The sequence below is a fragment of the Vitis riparia genome, chromosome 14 (assembly GCF_004353265.1).
Source record: "Vitis riparia cultivar Riparia Gloire de Montpellier isolate 1030 chromosome 14, EGFV_Vit.rip_1.0, whole genome shotgun sequence".
Taxonomy (NCBI): domain Eukaryota; kingdom Viridiplantae; phylum Streptophyta; class Magnoliopsida; order Vitales; family Vitaceae; genus Vitis; species Vitis riparia.
In genome coordinates this window covers 13739783-13756161 of record NC_048444.1, presented here as the reverse complement: position 1 = coordinate 13756161, position 16379 = coordinate 13739783, and the positions used below count along the sequence as shown (strand labels likewise).

Here is a 16379-nt window from a genome sequence, read left to right as displayed (position 1 = left end):
GGCCAAATCCTTTGAGCCTATGAGGCTATGAGCGATGACCAGATGGACTCAACCTTGTATGATAATACAAATTAGCGTGTGCAAAATTAGGAAAAAAAAAAAAAATCACAAGAATTTTCTCACCATTTATATCCAGGCACCACTCCCCAAACAAAGTCACTCCATATTTGGGCAGGGAGCAAGGCCCGCTGGAGAAAATGGTTATGGAATTGAAGGATGAAGTAGTGATACTGTCATACATCTAGTTTGGGTGTTACACTAATAATAAGACCGACTATAGTATCTTCAAAATTCCAACATTTTCAACAAAATTTGAATTAGACATAAAAGGAATTGGAGAATGTGGATGGTTGCCATGAGCTCAGAGCCACTATTAAAATCAGATTGAATCTCAGTTTGTCGAAAGGAAAATCACCTTGTAACCTACGACGTCATTGACAAATCTTTTGAGAGTTTGAGGCAAAGTTAAATCACTGAACAAAAGTAAAATGGCATTGTTGTCCTAAACAAAAACAAATATCTCAAATGTGCTAAAACCCTCAAATAGGTTTTATTACACAAGTTTCAACAGTCAAAAGATGAGTAAGATTCTCACTTTACAGCTGCCGGTGAGTTTGACTGGTTCAGACTACAGAGATCAATTCGTTGACTTTAATGCTTGGTATCTAACGATGATACATGTGGAATTGAATTAAATTATCATGGAATTTTACAGGAGAATAAGGTCATGTATAAAAAATCAATTGTGGGCGGAGGCAGATCAAAGTTCATACACGAAATGCTGCTGAGTTATATATAAGTAAATTGTACATCAACATTCCCACACCTTCTGTTGGCAGCTTTGGGCTACAAGAGAAGCCAACCTCTGTATACGATTAATTACTACTTGGGGTCCACTGAAGCAACAACTACAAGCCAGCAGCGATTTGATGCAGATTTCATGATATATTTATTGGCCTCATCTTATTGCACTATCCGCCCTCTCAGCATACTGGTTCATAGCCCATGGTTACAATGCACAAGATCCAAAATTTGCATTATTAAACCATGGGCGAGTACCAAGAATGGTGCATTGATCTGGCAGTCGAGACAAATCCAAAGGAATGGGAACAAAAATAAAATAAACTTTGGGATTTCAAGGAAAACATGATGGAGAGCCATTTGGTTAACTATTTTGAGACCACAGCTGTTGATTGGAGGAAAGCTAGACGGTTTTTGGTGAGAGTTATCTTCTCTTCAGCTTCTGCTGCCTTTTCTCGAACCCCACTAACAATTTCTTCAGGAGCTTTCTCTACAAACTGTCCAGGGCAAAACAGAGATGTCAGGGGAATATTGTTTTTGTGTATTCGATTACAGCCATGAGGTGTGAGGTGTATTGTATTCATGCATTTGATAACAGCCATGATGTGGGAAGGTACCATAAAGTGATCGGCCATTTAACAGTACATCCTCTAAGAGGATATCCTAGATTACATTTATAGCTGGGATACGAGTTCTGTTGTTTTAAAAAAAGAAGGTATATGGTTGGTTAGTCAACAGAATTACAAAAGCAATATAGCCTCCCTTTCTTTGGAAAAAAAGGAAGATGATACAGTTCCAAATCAAAGTACTACACAATTATGTCACTACCTCATCTTTATATAATTCTAATCTCAAATGTCTTGAAGGTTAGGGTTTGGGTTTGCATATTTAGAGACAACAGATTTGGATTTGATTTGAATTCCCCAATTTGATTGGAAGAACATTTCACAATGTGGATTTATATTTTCGTTAAACATTTTATGTAGTTCAAAAGGAATTCCACTTTCTAACTTCTCTTCCTTTAGTACTGCAACTTCAGTTTAGAACTACACGTGCTAATGCTCACTGGTTGAAATAACACTACCCACCTCCAGATCAAAAGCTAGTAAAACACCTGCTTTTTACATAGGAAGTAGTGACTTCATTTCCAAGTGATTTTAAACTGGGGATGAGGCACTTATAGTTTATTGAAAATAAGGGAGAAAAGGGAATTTTGGTAATTTTTGTTAATTTGGCTCATGACCAGTAGTATAAAATAGATGAATCCCCTTCAGTAACAGATTAGAAAGGCTCATATCCTTTGATTGAGACAAAACTAAAAGTGATAAGATCTTTGCTTAACGCCCAAACCCTCTCTAGCAGGTTTGGAAAAGGCTCTCAACACTATACCATTAATCCAAGCTGCATTGGGCGGCTACCCAAAGAACATCTATTGAAGTTTAACATAACAAAACCCTCTGTAGATGGGGTTGACACTGCTTACACCTGCATATCTATTGTCTTGGATTTACAAACAAGGTTCCAATATGGCAAAAGGAGGGTTAAAGGCATGCCCTCAAAGGCTTTAGAGGCAGAAACCCAAAGAGAAGAGAAGAAAAAAGCTATATTCCATACTGTATCCAAACAGCTCCACATCCTCAAAAACTCTAGCATTCCTTTCCCACCAAATTAACCAAATCAAAGTGAGGCTAGCCACCCACTAAAGCACCCTACTTCTAAGGAGTCCCTCAAAATCCATGAAATAAATCATTATCATGTCTATCATGCTCCTGGGGTTACCTAGTCTCTTCCAAAATGTTTGAACAACCTTGAGTAAGCCCCAAAGCTATCGGGCAATAAAGAAAAGATAATCAATTGATCACCACTCTTCACCTGTAGCATGTCCTTAGTATTGACCTTATTACCACAAACCATGCAAAAGTCTAAATTTCCAGATGAAACTGACTGGGAAAACAGGGTTTGGAAAGAACTAAGGAAAACATTGACTAAGAATAAGCCTGAGGAGGTCAAAGACCAAACCTTCAGTAGGTGATAAGTATACATGGGTTATATGCATGAGGAATGCAGACTCAATTTCTTGATCAAACAAGCTGTGAAAATTTAGGTTATGATGAACTAGAAAAAGAGAGGCCTAACATGGAAGAAATAGAAACTCTTATAGATCTTGCCACTTTGAAAAGATGAGGGAATTGATCACCTAGGGGTTACTTCCTCAACCAAAGATGTTACTAGAAACAAATTTTTGTACCATCACTCACCAAAGAATAGGTGAAATGGGGAAAATCCAAGAGAACTTGTGCATTGCTTTCCAAGGGAATAACAATTACTACATAGGTTAATTTCCTTTTTATGGTTTATATGGTTTTAGGGTTTTTGGAAGCTTATAGAAGTCTTACTGCTATAAAACAAAAATATAAATGAATGATAATAATTTTTGCATTCTCAACATCCTCTAATGATAAAGACTCCACTATTTTCTTCTAGGAGAAACTCCTAAAAAGCCCAAATGAAACACTATGATTTATGTACCTCTTTTCATTATTTGCTTTTGCAAGTGAGACCCATAAGAGGCTAAAAGCCTTAATCTCTCTTTTTTCTTGAATTTTACTTTATTTTCCACTTCCATAAACCCTAATTCCTCATTCTTCACCATAAAGGCTAAAAAGGTGAACCCAAGTCTGCTGTTATTTGATTGTAGTAGCCACCTTAAGGCTTTTACATCATTTTAAAGTATCCCCCAACAGAACTGGTTTTTGTCTGAGTTCACCAACCTGTTTTAAGTTTTTGCACTTATCATCAAGAAACTCTCTCTATGCCTATTGACGCCTTTTTATGATCACAAATGACATGGCAAAAATTGAGCGGAATAGCCAGCTAGCCAGAGTGTAGCTCACAATTTGAATTGCTAGGAAAATTTTGACACTGTTATGTGTTAAAATATCTGCAAACATTTCATACTCTTATAAGTTTCATAACCTAAAACCATGTTATATAATTGCATCATTAGGCCTGCTAAAATACTTTGTTCATATGCATGTATCAAAATAAAGCTGAAGGAGTTCACAAACATAAGTTCAGTTCTTACTTTAGGAGAGCTAAGGCGAGCTGCAAGCCTGTCAAACTCTTCTTGCATCTTTGAAAGGCGCTTGGAAAGTCGCTCAACTTCAGCAGAAACATCTATCATATCAGAGAGAGGGAGATATGCCTCTAGACCTTCATCAGCAACAAGGTGGACCGATTGATTTGCATCTCCTGAAACATAGCAGCATATTTACATCCACATAAATAAACAATGGCTTAGCTACACATAGTGGTAAGCTAAATACAGGGTCACAGCAACTACTAATTGAAGAACAAATAAATATCTCCCTAGCCTTTGGCTGAAAGAAGACAATATATAAGAAACGTGCCTGGAGGAGAATCAGTAAAATGGACGTTTTGCAAATCTAGCCTGGAGAGAAGAGCTAAAACTTCCTTCTCTTTCTGTATCAAGCAAAAAATACAGATTAATGTGTAACCACACAGGAGGCACATGTGTGCATGAATTCTGCAAAGAGACATGCTTCCAAGTATATAAGTGAAAAACTTAGCAAATATTACACTAGGAGAAGAAAAGTAGGTTGACCTTTGATGACAACAAGATACCTTCGGATATTCTGAGGGATAAGGTCCTATATATCTTCTAAATGTCATGCTGATGAAGGTCTGAAGTTTTGTTATAGATTTTCTTGGAACCTATGTTTTTAAATTTCATTTTTGAAGTTTGTTGGCTTGCTTGATAAATTTGCTGGTTGCATACTTCTCCTTAGAGGGGCCTTGGATTTGTTGCATACTTCTCTTTATAGGCACCTCACATTTGCTTTCCTTATCCATGTTCTTCTTCTTTCTTCTGGGCAACAGTTACAGTATCTATAACAGATGGTGATATTGCAAGAGCCATTTCTATTGCCTTCACAGCCTCAAACAATCACCCATCCAATGAGATAGATACTAGGATTTGATGTATAAAACAACAAAAGAAATCTGCCAATAACAAGGCCCAAAATCACGTATAAGTGAATAAAGTCCGTATAGGGTTTCTTATTTTTTTGCATTTTTGTCCTTTTTCCTAAATATTTCAATGGCCAACAAGCTTTCAATGCTTCCCTGTTTTTTGAAATCTTACATAGATCAAAACCAACAGAACCAAAACCAACCTTCAAAATGTAATTCTGAACCATGATAAAGTGCAAATCATGATGGATGTTTGAACAACACAATTTTCAGGAATTCAGTGAGCTCTAGCTAGTTCTCCTTCACTTAAAATAGTCAAGCCCAGTCAACAGAACGTTACTATTCAGACAGCACTATGAATGGAGTGCAATTGAATTTTGGCTCAACAGAAGCTAAGAACAGGATTCCTAAGAGGCAAATTCTCACTTAACCGTCAATAGTGCACCAAATACAAGGCATACGAAGAAAGCATGTTTGCAATAATGTTTCTCCTTTTTCAACAACACTCATAAGCAACCTCCCAGCTAGAGTTGTAAATAGATATCAAATACAAGGCATTGATTTTCACAGAGATCATGGGGAAGGAAATCTATAGCACTTACAGAAATATACTGGATGACTTCATTGCCTGCAACTATAGATGCAGATATTCGCTTTGCTGGTTCAACAGAGTATTCTGCTCGAGCATTTCGGATTGCTCTAGTCTAAGTCCCACAAAATAGACCCAAATAAAAAAAAATGATGATTCTTTCAGGATGGCAACATAAGGTAATAAAAATTTAAGCTATGGTGGGTTGGGTGTGGAAGCATTGGGGCATTACTGAAGAGCATATTTATTACTCACCAAAGATTGTAAATTTTCAAACTTTTTTATTGAGCTTGCATGCATTGGCAATGAAGTCTGAGGCCAAGAAGAATTCATAAGAGCTTCTTTTCGATTGGGAAGTGCCTGTATATAAGTCAAAGGAAAAATAATATTAAAACATGAACAAATTAACTGTTATATCATACAGAAATCTCCCAGGAGCACCACAGGGCAACATTGAATACTATCTTTTGGAGTTTATTCATTAGCATGAATGATTGTAGGTCAACCATTATCCTTGGAAGTTGAGATACAATGCGACATAAAGATAAGGTTTTAGAGGAAACATGAAAAAGCCACCTCCTGCTTATGTTACAAATATTGGGTGATGCAGTATTTGACTACAGAAGTGCTTTTAGTGCTAATGGGTGTTTTAGGAACAAGTGAAGCACAAAAAGTTAAAAAAAATAATCATTACAGTCACCCATTTACATACTATCTTTCAGCACTAATAAGGTATCTTGCATGTAGTCTGAAAAACATGTAGAAATATACATGAAATGGTATCAGCAACAAGTGATGCATCATATCACCTATTCACATATATTTAAGAAAAGGCCTATCAATGTAGACATCTGCTACCTATAGTTTAAATTGAAGAAATACTAAAGAAACAACCATAGAAACAAGGCATTTAGCCAAATTTGGTATGCCATTGCATCCTACAAATTCCTTGCATCTCTCTCTTCACACTAATCATTGTACCGCATAAAGGAACACTTTTGAAATAACTTGATTCATGATACACCATATATGAGATATGTCTTATTAGCTATCACAATGAACTAGGCATGACTGAATAGATCTCAAATTACCTTGGATACGTTTGCTGCGGGCTGATACCAGACAAAGAATTAGCAAATACTTTCCATATTTTGAGTGCAAATGAAATGGTTTCAACTAGGCTAACTGGCTAAAGTTGAATCTAATTTGGTGATTGATTTCTGAGACTGCAATAAAGAAATGCCAGTAAGGATGTTTTCCTATTATTTCTACTGGTAGAATTTTTTTTACCAAGGAAACTTCACTAATGGCTAGGCTTAGAGTTAAATAACAAACAATAATTTTTACAATTATAATGTATAATGTCATTCACCAGCCTTTGAAGTCAGCAAAATATTGGTACAACCTCTGTAAGACAGTGGTTGAGCATAAGCTACAGATACTGAACTTTGAGCTTTCAATCAAAAGCATGGTCATTATGGCACTGCCATGTAAAGGACATCTATCAATTTTCAAAAAAATCCTCCCAATAAGATATCTAAGCAGAAGATCACATAGAATGAGCGACTAAGAAATTATGGTGTATAGCTAGAGGAATTTAAATTAACATATTATCATTAAAATAACAAGACCATTACCTGCCATAATGCCTCGGTTACAAACGGCATGAATGGATGTAGCATTTTAAGTATATTTTCAAAAACATATAAAAGAACTGCCTGAGCAACTGAATGACCTCCAGAGTGATAAAGGCGAGCTTTACTGGCTTCAATATACCTAGAAAACAAATTCAAATCATTGACCATTGCTAGAAGAAATAAAGTCAGGAAACAATTATGCAAAACATTTGATTCAAACAAGGGGGGCTCAATAAAGAAAACACAACCAGTAGTGATCTCCAGAGTTTGAAGAGTACCTACATTCAACTAATTATTTTTCTTTGGAAAAAATATTCTGATAAAATTTCCTTCTTTACAATTTTCACAAGAGTTTTTTACTTTGATTGGGAGATTCTTATATCTCAAATTATACTGGAGACAACAAGAAAAACTATTGTGAAAGGTGACTTCTGACACTTAGGTGTACATGAGGCCCTTCCAGCCTATGATTTATATTTGGCATACACATAACAAGGCTAGGTATATGACTCAAAAGAACACGAGTTTGAAACATCATTCAACCCATGATGATCATAAATCTACAAGAAAATTATCAGTTTGACAGCAAGAATTGAATCTATACTTTTAAATATAGCAGAATACATGTGGGCATGAGTTTGTTGACTTGGAAGAAAAAAAAAACAAATTTTAAACCCTTAATAATCAATATTCTATCTCATTGAAGTGCTTTTTTGTTGTTTTGCCCCAAAATTCTCTATTTGTATTTTGCTGAAGTGTTCATTATCATATATCAGAAAATGTTTTCTTATATCTGAAAAAATATGAACAAATCAAGCTATAGATAATCAATATGTTGACCATTTATTTTAAAGGAATAACAAATTTTCTCCACTCTGGCTGAAGCCTAAAGCTATTGAAAATTATAGAGCACTGCCTTGATGGTTCAGAAATCAGACATTTTGTTCTTTCTGGTAATTTTATCACATACCTCTTCCCACCATTAAAAAAAATGTTTTCAAAAAGGTGTTATAACCCTTATTTTGTCTAGATTCAAAGGAAAGGAGTACTATATTAATTTTCTAATTTGAGAACAGTAAAATAGGACAAAAGAGCTTCATTTTGTTGCACAATAAACCAATGTCTAATTACTTTTACCTTTAAAGGCTTTTACTTGTGAAGTCATTTTCATCTATCTTTTCCAATGTTTTGCTAATGGTAGAGAAAGAGGTAAGAAATTGATAATTTTACTCCCATCAAATTTGTATGCAATTTTAACTTCATAAAACATAAGAGATTGGAAAGCATAAATTATGCCATTATTTATTTCAATTTGGAGCAAATATTTTAGAAATTCCACATTTGGGAAACCTTCCACTTCTAGAATCCTTCTCTTCAATTGTCTTGCCCTTTTTGACTTAAAGTCAAGCTGTTAGGATTTTGGCCGACAATGTATATCATGGCCTAAGACACCCTCTCATGCACATGGAAAGATAAACAGGTAGGTAGACAAATCACAATCTTGTGATCATAGGTAATTAGATCGATAAATAGATCAAAGAAGGGGGAGGACTCAAACTTGAGACCTTTGCTTAACAATAACTCTGATACTATGTTCAGTTACCAATTTTTCTAAAAGCTTAGGTTACACATGGAGTTTTGTGATCATAGATAACTAGAGAGATAAATAAATTTGTGGGGGGTTGTTGAGGGGATGAGATTCAAACTCGAGAATTTTAGCAAATTAGAACTCTCATAACCGTGTTGAATAACCAACTTTTCTAAAAGCTTTAACTACTAGGACTTGTAGGTGGAGAGACAAACCAGTAGACAAATCACTAATTTATAATCATAGACAAAAAGATAGATAAATACATAGGAGGATTGGAACTTGAGACCTCGAATTATCCAAAGTTTTGGTCTACAATGCATATCATGCTTGGTGTGACCTCATATCCTCATGTAGAGAGAGAAGCAAACAAACAAATCACAAAATTTATGATTACACACGAAATAAGGGGATGACTCAAACTTGAAAACATTGGTAACCGGAGCTATGATACTATAAGTTACCGATTTTTCTAAATGCTCGAACTAGTAGGATTTAAACCCACAAAATATATTATGCTCTAACATTGAACCTCATGTGCAGCTGTGAGGCCTCATAGCTGCACATGGGAAGACAAACAAGTAAACAAATCACAAATTTTGTAATCATAGATAAATAGAAAGAAAAATGGATTGGGGAATGACTCAAACTCAAGCCCTCTAGTTAACCAAAACTTTGATACTGTGTTAAAGCTACCAACTTTCCTAAAAGCTTAAGCAATTAAGATTTGGCTTTAGAATGTATATCACGTTGTTCACATGTTTTGTTTTTAACTATTTAATAATAATAAAAAAAAAAAAACACCTTTTAATCTTGCATACTATTGCCTATGATTAAACAATTAATTTTCTTAAAAACTTAAGTTGTTAGGATTTGAGCCCATAGTAGTATATCATGTTCTCCAACACCCTCCTTCACATAATATGTACCATGTTCTCTAGCACCCTCCCTCACATGTAGTTCCATTTCCGCATGTGGAGAGACAAACAAGCTTGTAGACAAACAAACTATGGACAATCTCCTTTAGACTTACACATAAACTCAATGAATCGGGGAAATAAACATGTAGTAAGATTCAAACATAAGGCCTCCCGCCAAACGAGACTTTGATACCAAGTTGGACAACCCATTTTCCTCAAAGCTTAAGTTGCTAGGATTTGGGCTCCTAATGTATACCATACTTTCCAATACTGATCATTCTAACTCTTCTATGACGCAACTTGAAGTGCTTAACTAAGCTTTCTTGATCAGTAATTTTGCATTATCTAAATATTGATTGATAAAGATAAAAAAAAATTCCATGCACAAAACAGCAAGAATATTAAACAAACATACCAATCAGCAAAATCACCCCAAAAGAAATCATATGTTTCTCTTCCTACATCTCCAAAGAAATATTTGTCATAGCTAGTGGTGACCATGTCAATGAGACAATGAAGTTTCGAGACCTGAAAATTAAAGAAAGTTATTTGGTAAACTACAAGGGTGTCATGAACCAAGAATGCAGAGAACACATTACAACAGCAGTCTTACCACCCAACATTCTGGTAAAGGTAACCTGAGTAGGGCCTCCTCTTTATCAAACTGAAAAAAACATAAATAATTTTAACTTACAAACAGAAAATTATCAACCTTTCTCAAACATATATGCCATGATTGCTGCTAAACCAAAATAAAGCAAACATCTTCCATATTGCATCAATATCAATGTGCAGAACAGGGTTTAACAAAAAGGCTGGTGGTAACTGCAAGTTTTTCCTACATAGCATGGGCATGAACAAGGGTGATGCTCAGGAAAATACTTGGATTTTTATTTTTTTTTTGATAATTCAGGAAAATACTTGGATATGCTGACATGGAAAACCTATTAAGGGTAGGAAATTGGGATAGAAAGATCAACTGCGCTATAAAGATAAGTTGTCTAATGTAGATGAGGTGAGGAAACGATTATTTGAATGCATGGATAAGATGTAGGATTACTATGAACTTTCAACAGCTGACATCTTATGTGACCAAGCAAGAGGTGAAAAGCGAGAGGTGAATATTTGTAAGTCGTATTGCAATTGATTGTTGAAAATTAAGAAGTCCTATGAGTTGGTGAACGTGTTTCTGGCTTCAAAACTAGAGTTGCCAAAGTTTGCTATTCAAGTCCTTACCCTCACTTGTAGAGCTTTGGGATGTGAGAGAAATTGAAGCACTTTTGAATCGGTAATACTTCTAATTTTTAGTAAATATATTTCTATTCTAATGTTAGCTTTCTTAGATTTAACATTTTAATATTTGGATATTTCAATCTTAACATATGCATTTGGTATTTATTTATTTATTCATTTGTACATTCATACAAAAAAGAAAAATAAACTTGAACAGAAGAGGATGAATGCTCTAGTATGTGAGGTACAACACAAGATTGGGAGAGCAAAGTATATAGAGGAGACAAAAAATTGATCCAATATTGGTGGAGGAGATTGATTCAAATGATGAATTGATTGTCGAGAAAGAAGTTTCCCTCCTCCTACTTGATACTATTTGGCTTGAAGATGATGAATTATTTAATCTTGATGTCATTAGAATTGTGTCATCAAAAGGAGAAGAGATTCAAACACCATCGATCAACATTGTTCCTTCACATTCTTGCAAAAGAAAACATGATGACTTTGCAAGGAAGTACTAAAAAAATTAGAGTTATAAACTATAGTAAGTTTAATCATCAGTTGTAATATTTTACACCTGCATTGTACTTTATGACAGGTAAAAGTGGAAGCAAAGGCAAAGAGGAGGTGAACTCGGCACTAATTGATGAAGATGAGGAATTAAATGAAATGAGGGATTTAATAGTGCAAGCTTTCCTACTATGGATACATTGGATGAGGATGATGATGATGATATTGGAAAGGAGGAATTAAATTGATACATTTTAACTACATATATTTGACTTATGATTGTTATTTTTGTAAAATATTATAATTTTTTGTTCAATTGTGGAAATATTAGTATTGGTTTTTTTGACTTAAATTAATTTTCTAGAAAGTTTTTCATTTTTTATATTTTATTTTATTTATATATTTCTACATATTTATTACTTATAAAAATTAGGGTCTCAAAAGGCTTATGCCTCAATGATTCAAGGCTTATGCCTCACTCATGGGAACAAAAATGCCTTGCTTTACGCTCTTGCATTTAAAAACTTTGCTCTAGATTGGCAGTAGAGGCTGAGATTATAGCTTGGTTGGATGGTTTAGTAGAAGCAAAACTTATGGGAATTATCCAATTTCAAGTGAAAGGGGATACAAAAGTTATCAGGAACATAGAAATGAGATGCATAAATTTGAAAATTCTTTTACATCTTTCAAGAGAAATGGTGCAATGCTCTCATCTTGAATCAATCATCAACCATAAATAAGAAATCCAGCTCCCTTTCCCACATTTTAAATAAGATCTATGTTGGAATAATAAAGGTTCCTTCTTTCAGTTTGGTTCATTCACTGATTTGAAACTTGCACTTGTTTCCTGGATGGCCTAGATCAACCAAGCATGCAGCAAATCGGTTCGCTAAGAGGGGAGGATCATAAGGGCATCTGTTGGGAACTTACTTCCTCCTAGAGTGATTATTAGGACATAGATGCGCTTGGTGATTATGTCGTAGGGTCACATATCTGTGTAAACTCAAAGGGTCTTCACTTTGCAATTTTTGCTTGCTTGACTTGAAGAATAGCTAATTTATCCTACACCTTTGTGATAAATAAAGTGTTTCTTTCTTCTTCTTCTTCTTCTTCATTTTTTTTTTTTTTTTTTGGGTTTTACAAGAAAAAAGAAAAAAAAAAGCAAAAGAAAAGTTGCCACTTTTTTTATTTGATAGTAAATGTGTCTTTGATCTGAATATATCTTGACTTGACATAGTTACAGTGACGTCCAGGGAATTACTGACTTGTAAAGAAGAGGATTATATGCTGCTAAACATTCAAGAATGGAAAATGTTCTTTAGATTTTATAGGTAAGCTGAGAAAAGAGATACCTGTGTATCTTTATGGAGAGACTTTGTTCTTCAAAGGAGACCATTTTTTATGCTCTCTTATCTTCTACTGGATTGTAAACTTTGTAATGTTGAGAGATAGGGGAATTTCATATTTTAGTTTTCACACCTTTGGGACATTTTGTTTATCCTATACCTTATGCATACTGAAGATTTTGCATTTGGATCCTCAATTATACACTTACTTTTCAAATCCCCCTTATTTTATCCATAAGGGAATTATACACACACACACATATATATAAATATTTCTAAAGTAGGGTTTTGTCCTTGAGAAACCAAAGTTACCAAACATGATTTAATTGACCTCAAAAATGAGCAAAACACAAACCTTACAAGCCAGTATAGTTTCCCAAGCAGAGATATCACTTTGACTAGGCAAATTTTGCAACACAAACTTCCCAGCATTCCATAGTTTGTTAGTGAAGGCCTTGTTAGAGGTCAATCTCTCAGTGGATAGATTAAGGTCCTGGAACAAGAGTGCAAAATTAGTTGTTAATGAACCATTGCTATCAGTTAGGAACCAGCCAAGTGCACAAGAAGCACTAAGGGAAACATATGCTGTCATTCTAGGATGCAAATACACAGCAAGCCTTGATGCAGTAGTTCTAATCATTTGAAGGCAAGACAAACCTGACCAGCAGTTCCTAAAGCAAGCGTAAATCGTAAAGCATCAGTGCCGAACTCCTTGATTGTATCAATTGGATCTATTACGTTTCCTAATGTCTTAGACATTTTTCTTCCCTGAAAGAATTCATTACATAGTTATTCAAACAGGGATTAGCAACAGCAGAATTGCAGGGTGTAAACTTCAAATGCATTGAAGAAAAGAGCCAACAGCTGATCAAAACAAATATGGTTGTGATTATAAATAGAAAGATATTCACAGTTGGAAGTAAATGTTCACTGACACAAGAGATCTAGGTTGTATTGTTCTTCATCTATACAAGTTACAGATACCTATTGATGTTATACCATGCTAATTTAACCAATAAAATGCATTTTTTTTTCCGGTCTATCTCAGGACCAAATGTTACAATATCAGGAATGCAGATTGGATCTGAGTCATCTGACACATATTTGAGCAAATGGCAACTCAGATTCGTACATTTAGGCAATTCATCTCTAGCCCATAGCTTTGCTACTCTTTGTACTTGTGTGCATGTGCATGTACATGCATACGCTCACACACACAAGCATGATTAAAAAAAAACATATATCCTCCATAAAGCAATATATAACAGAGAATCCTGATGTATAACCATGAAGTTCTCAGAAACCGAGGAAATACCCAATTCCGATCCTGGGTAGGATTCACCATTCTCTAGGCCATAGTTGTGAAAAGCGCATTTCAGGTGCGCCTAGGCGCAAGGCAGTGCGACGTGAAACGTCGGCGCCTTGCCTTACTCTAGGTGATGCTTGTTGAAGGAGGTGCGGCTTAAGCAAGCAAAGCGCTCGCCTTTGGCCAGGCACAATGCCCCAAAAAGGTACGCTTCCTCCACAAACCACAAATGAGTTGCAGAGGCAGAGCAAAGAGCCCTAATCTGGGCCTTCTTCTTCTTCTTCTTCTTCTTTTTTAATTGGGTCAAAACGCTGCGTTTTGACCCAACAAAATTCAAAAAAAAAAAAAAAAAAGGCTCAGCCCAGATTAGGGCTCCCTGTCTCATGCGTGCAAAAGAAGAAGAAGAAGAGGAAGAAGCCACTGAGTAGAGGAAGAAGAGAAGAATAAGAAGCAGCAGCAGTGTACCTTTCCAGGCATACTATATAAAATTATATATATAAACTAGGGTGCGCCTCACTTCACTAAAGCCCACGCCTTAGTTGCGCCTTGCGCCCTAGGCTCCAAGAGGACTTTGCACCTTGAGCCTTTTAAAACTATGCGCTAGACATACCACATAGGCCAAATAGAAGACCAATTGCATGGTGTTCTGTCAGATGGAATGATGACCACAGTCTGCAATTATCATGGACACCATCCCTTATTCCCCTACTGCACTGTCCAAGTTAAGGGCTTAGGAATAGGGGCAAAAGCAGGCCTTAAGGTAGAACTCTCTTTTAGAAACAAGTGTTGCTACTTTACTACACAGTATAAAAATTGAAGAGATAATTTTACTCCTGCATTGTACTCACCTGTGAGTCCCGGATAAGTCCATGTAGATAAACATAAGAAAAAGGAACAGCCCCTGTGAACTCAATTCCCATCATGACCATCCTTGCCACCCAAAAGAACAATATATCATGCCTGTACAAAAAGGATAGGTGGTGCTAGAAAAATTAGGGATGAAAATGCAAAACCAGATTCATCAATAATAAAATCTATTTTGCATTCCATGAGCGTTGGGGGTGGCTCCCTGTCTAAAAAGAGGATAGGTGGCTATACAATGTTATGGGCATATTTATTGATCAAGCCTAGAAACCTGTTTCTACATATGAAATCATAATATGCAAAAGTTATTTACTTAAAAAGATGTATATTATTCATGATTGATACAGTTTCTTAAGAACTTGGGCATATAATATTCAAATATACTTGCATTCAGCATAGATGCAAGGCACCAATTAGGCACTTAGCATATATCTTTGATTCAACATATATCTAGGCAGCAATTCACAGTATTTTTTGAAATGAGTATTATACATATGTATTTATGTGTGCACACACACATGAGTGCACAAACACTTCAAAGTTTTCTTCCATATATAACAGAACTAAGTGATGTGGAGGCCATGAAAGATTTTTTTTTTTAGAAAATTTCTCACTTCTCAGAACAATTGGAATTTTTAATTTTCCATTTTAGTTCTTTTTCTATTTTTTAATATCTTTCAGGGTATAATACCAAAAATCATTATCAGGTTGCATTTTCCACATCTATTGTTCCAAAGTAGCTCCTTCCCCTTCTTTCCCTCGTTTTACAAGTCTGTAAAGAGAAGTCTTCCATACACTGTCATTTTAGAGGAAAACTGAACTATGCCTTATTTCTGAAATGAAATGCACAAGAAACAGCAATACTAGGGTAAAAACATTTTTTAATTCACCATCATGTTCAGTACTTCTCTGATTAGACATAATATCTTTAAGCCATGGAAGTTGTTCTAAAGAGCATCCATATCTAGAAGAATTGAAAGAATCCATATTATTTACTTTAGTCACAAATTGGTCTTTCCAGCCACATTTTTGCATCAATAAATTTAGTTGTAGACATGATACACAATAGAAAAAGAAAGAGGGAGTGCTAAGGCAGCACCCGTTAGTGATAGAAGTATATACCCAGTTTCAAGCACTGTAGTCGGATAAAACTTCTTAAAATCCTGTGTAGACACATCTGGCCATCCAAGAGTACTGAAAGGCCACAATGCACTGAAGAAAAACAAACAAGATACATCTAGTCAACATACATAGGATTCATATTGTTTGGATATACTATCATCTTTATGCATGCATGTAGAGTAGGTTTTCATGTCAAATGGAACAAGTCCAAGTCTTCACATGTTTTTTTTGATTGGAAGTCTTCACATGTTTTAACTCTCTTCATTTCAACAAAGCAAAAAATACATATAATACAATTAATATATTTCAACAGCTACAAAGTTTTAGTCATATCTACTAATTAACTATCACAGAAAAATTTTAAAAATGAATTAGACACCTTTGTTGCAGCATCTCCTTAAACCACAGAAAGAAGGATTTAATACAATAAGAAATTTAGAATTCTGAGCCATCTTGAATGCTATACTTTA

General features: G+C 35.1%; 1 protein-coding gene across 2 annotated transcripts in view; it reads right to left on the bottom strand.

Annotated features, from left to right (window-relative positions):
- Window positions 1-707: 707 nt before the first annotated feature.
- The window catches only part of LOC117930769 (valine--tRNA ligase, chloroplastic/mitochondrial 2), a 50856-nt gene continuing 35184 nt past the window's right edge, over window positions 708-16379 (bottom strand). The window contains exons 16-28 of one of the 2 annotated variants that reach the window (XM_034851478.1): window positions 15910-15999; window positions 14772-14883; window positions 13275-13385; window positions 12973-13110; window positions 10142-10192; window positions 9944-10056; window positions 7021-7159; window positions 5639-5743; window positions 5397-5498; window positions 4212-4284; window positions 3887-4053; window positions 1162-1298; window positions 708-1127 (exon numbers count right to left, since the gene is read on the bottom strand). In XM_034851478.1, the coding sequence (XP_034707369.1) occupies window positions 1170-1298; window positions 3887-4053; window positions 4212-4284; window positions 5397-5498; window positions 5639-5743; window positions 7021-7159; window positions 9944-10056; window positions 10142-10192; window positions 12973-13110; window positions 13275-13385; window positions 14772-14883; window positions 15910-15999 (1330 nt within the window). In that variant the 3' untranslated portion in view covers window positions 708-1127; window positions 1162-1169. Of the gene's footprint in view, window positions 1299-3886; window positions 4054-4211; window positions 4285-5396; window positions 5499-5638; window positions 5744-7020; window positions 7160-9943; window positions 10057-10141; window positions 10193-12972; window positions 13111-13274; window positions 13386-14771; window positions 14884-15909; window positions 16000-16379 lie in introns of both variants that reach the window. The other variant, XM_034851477.1, reaches the window with a different exon arrangement.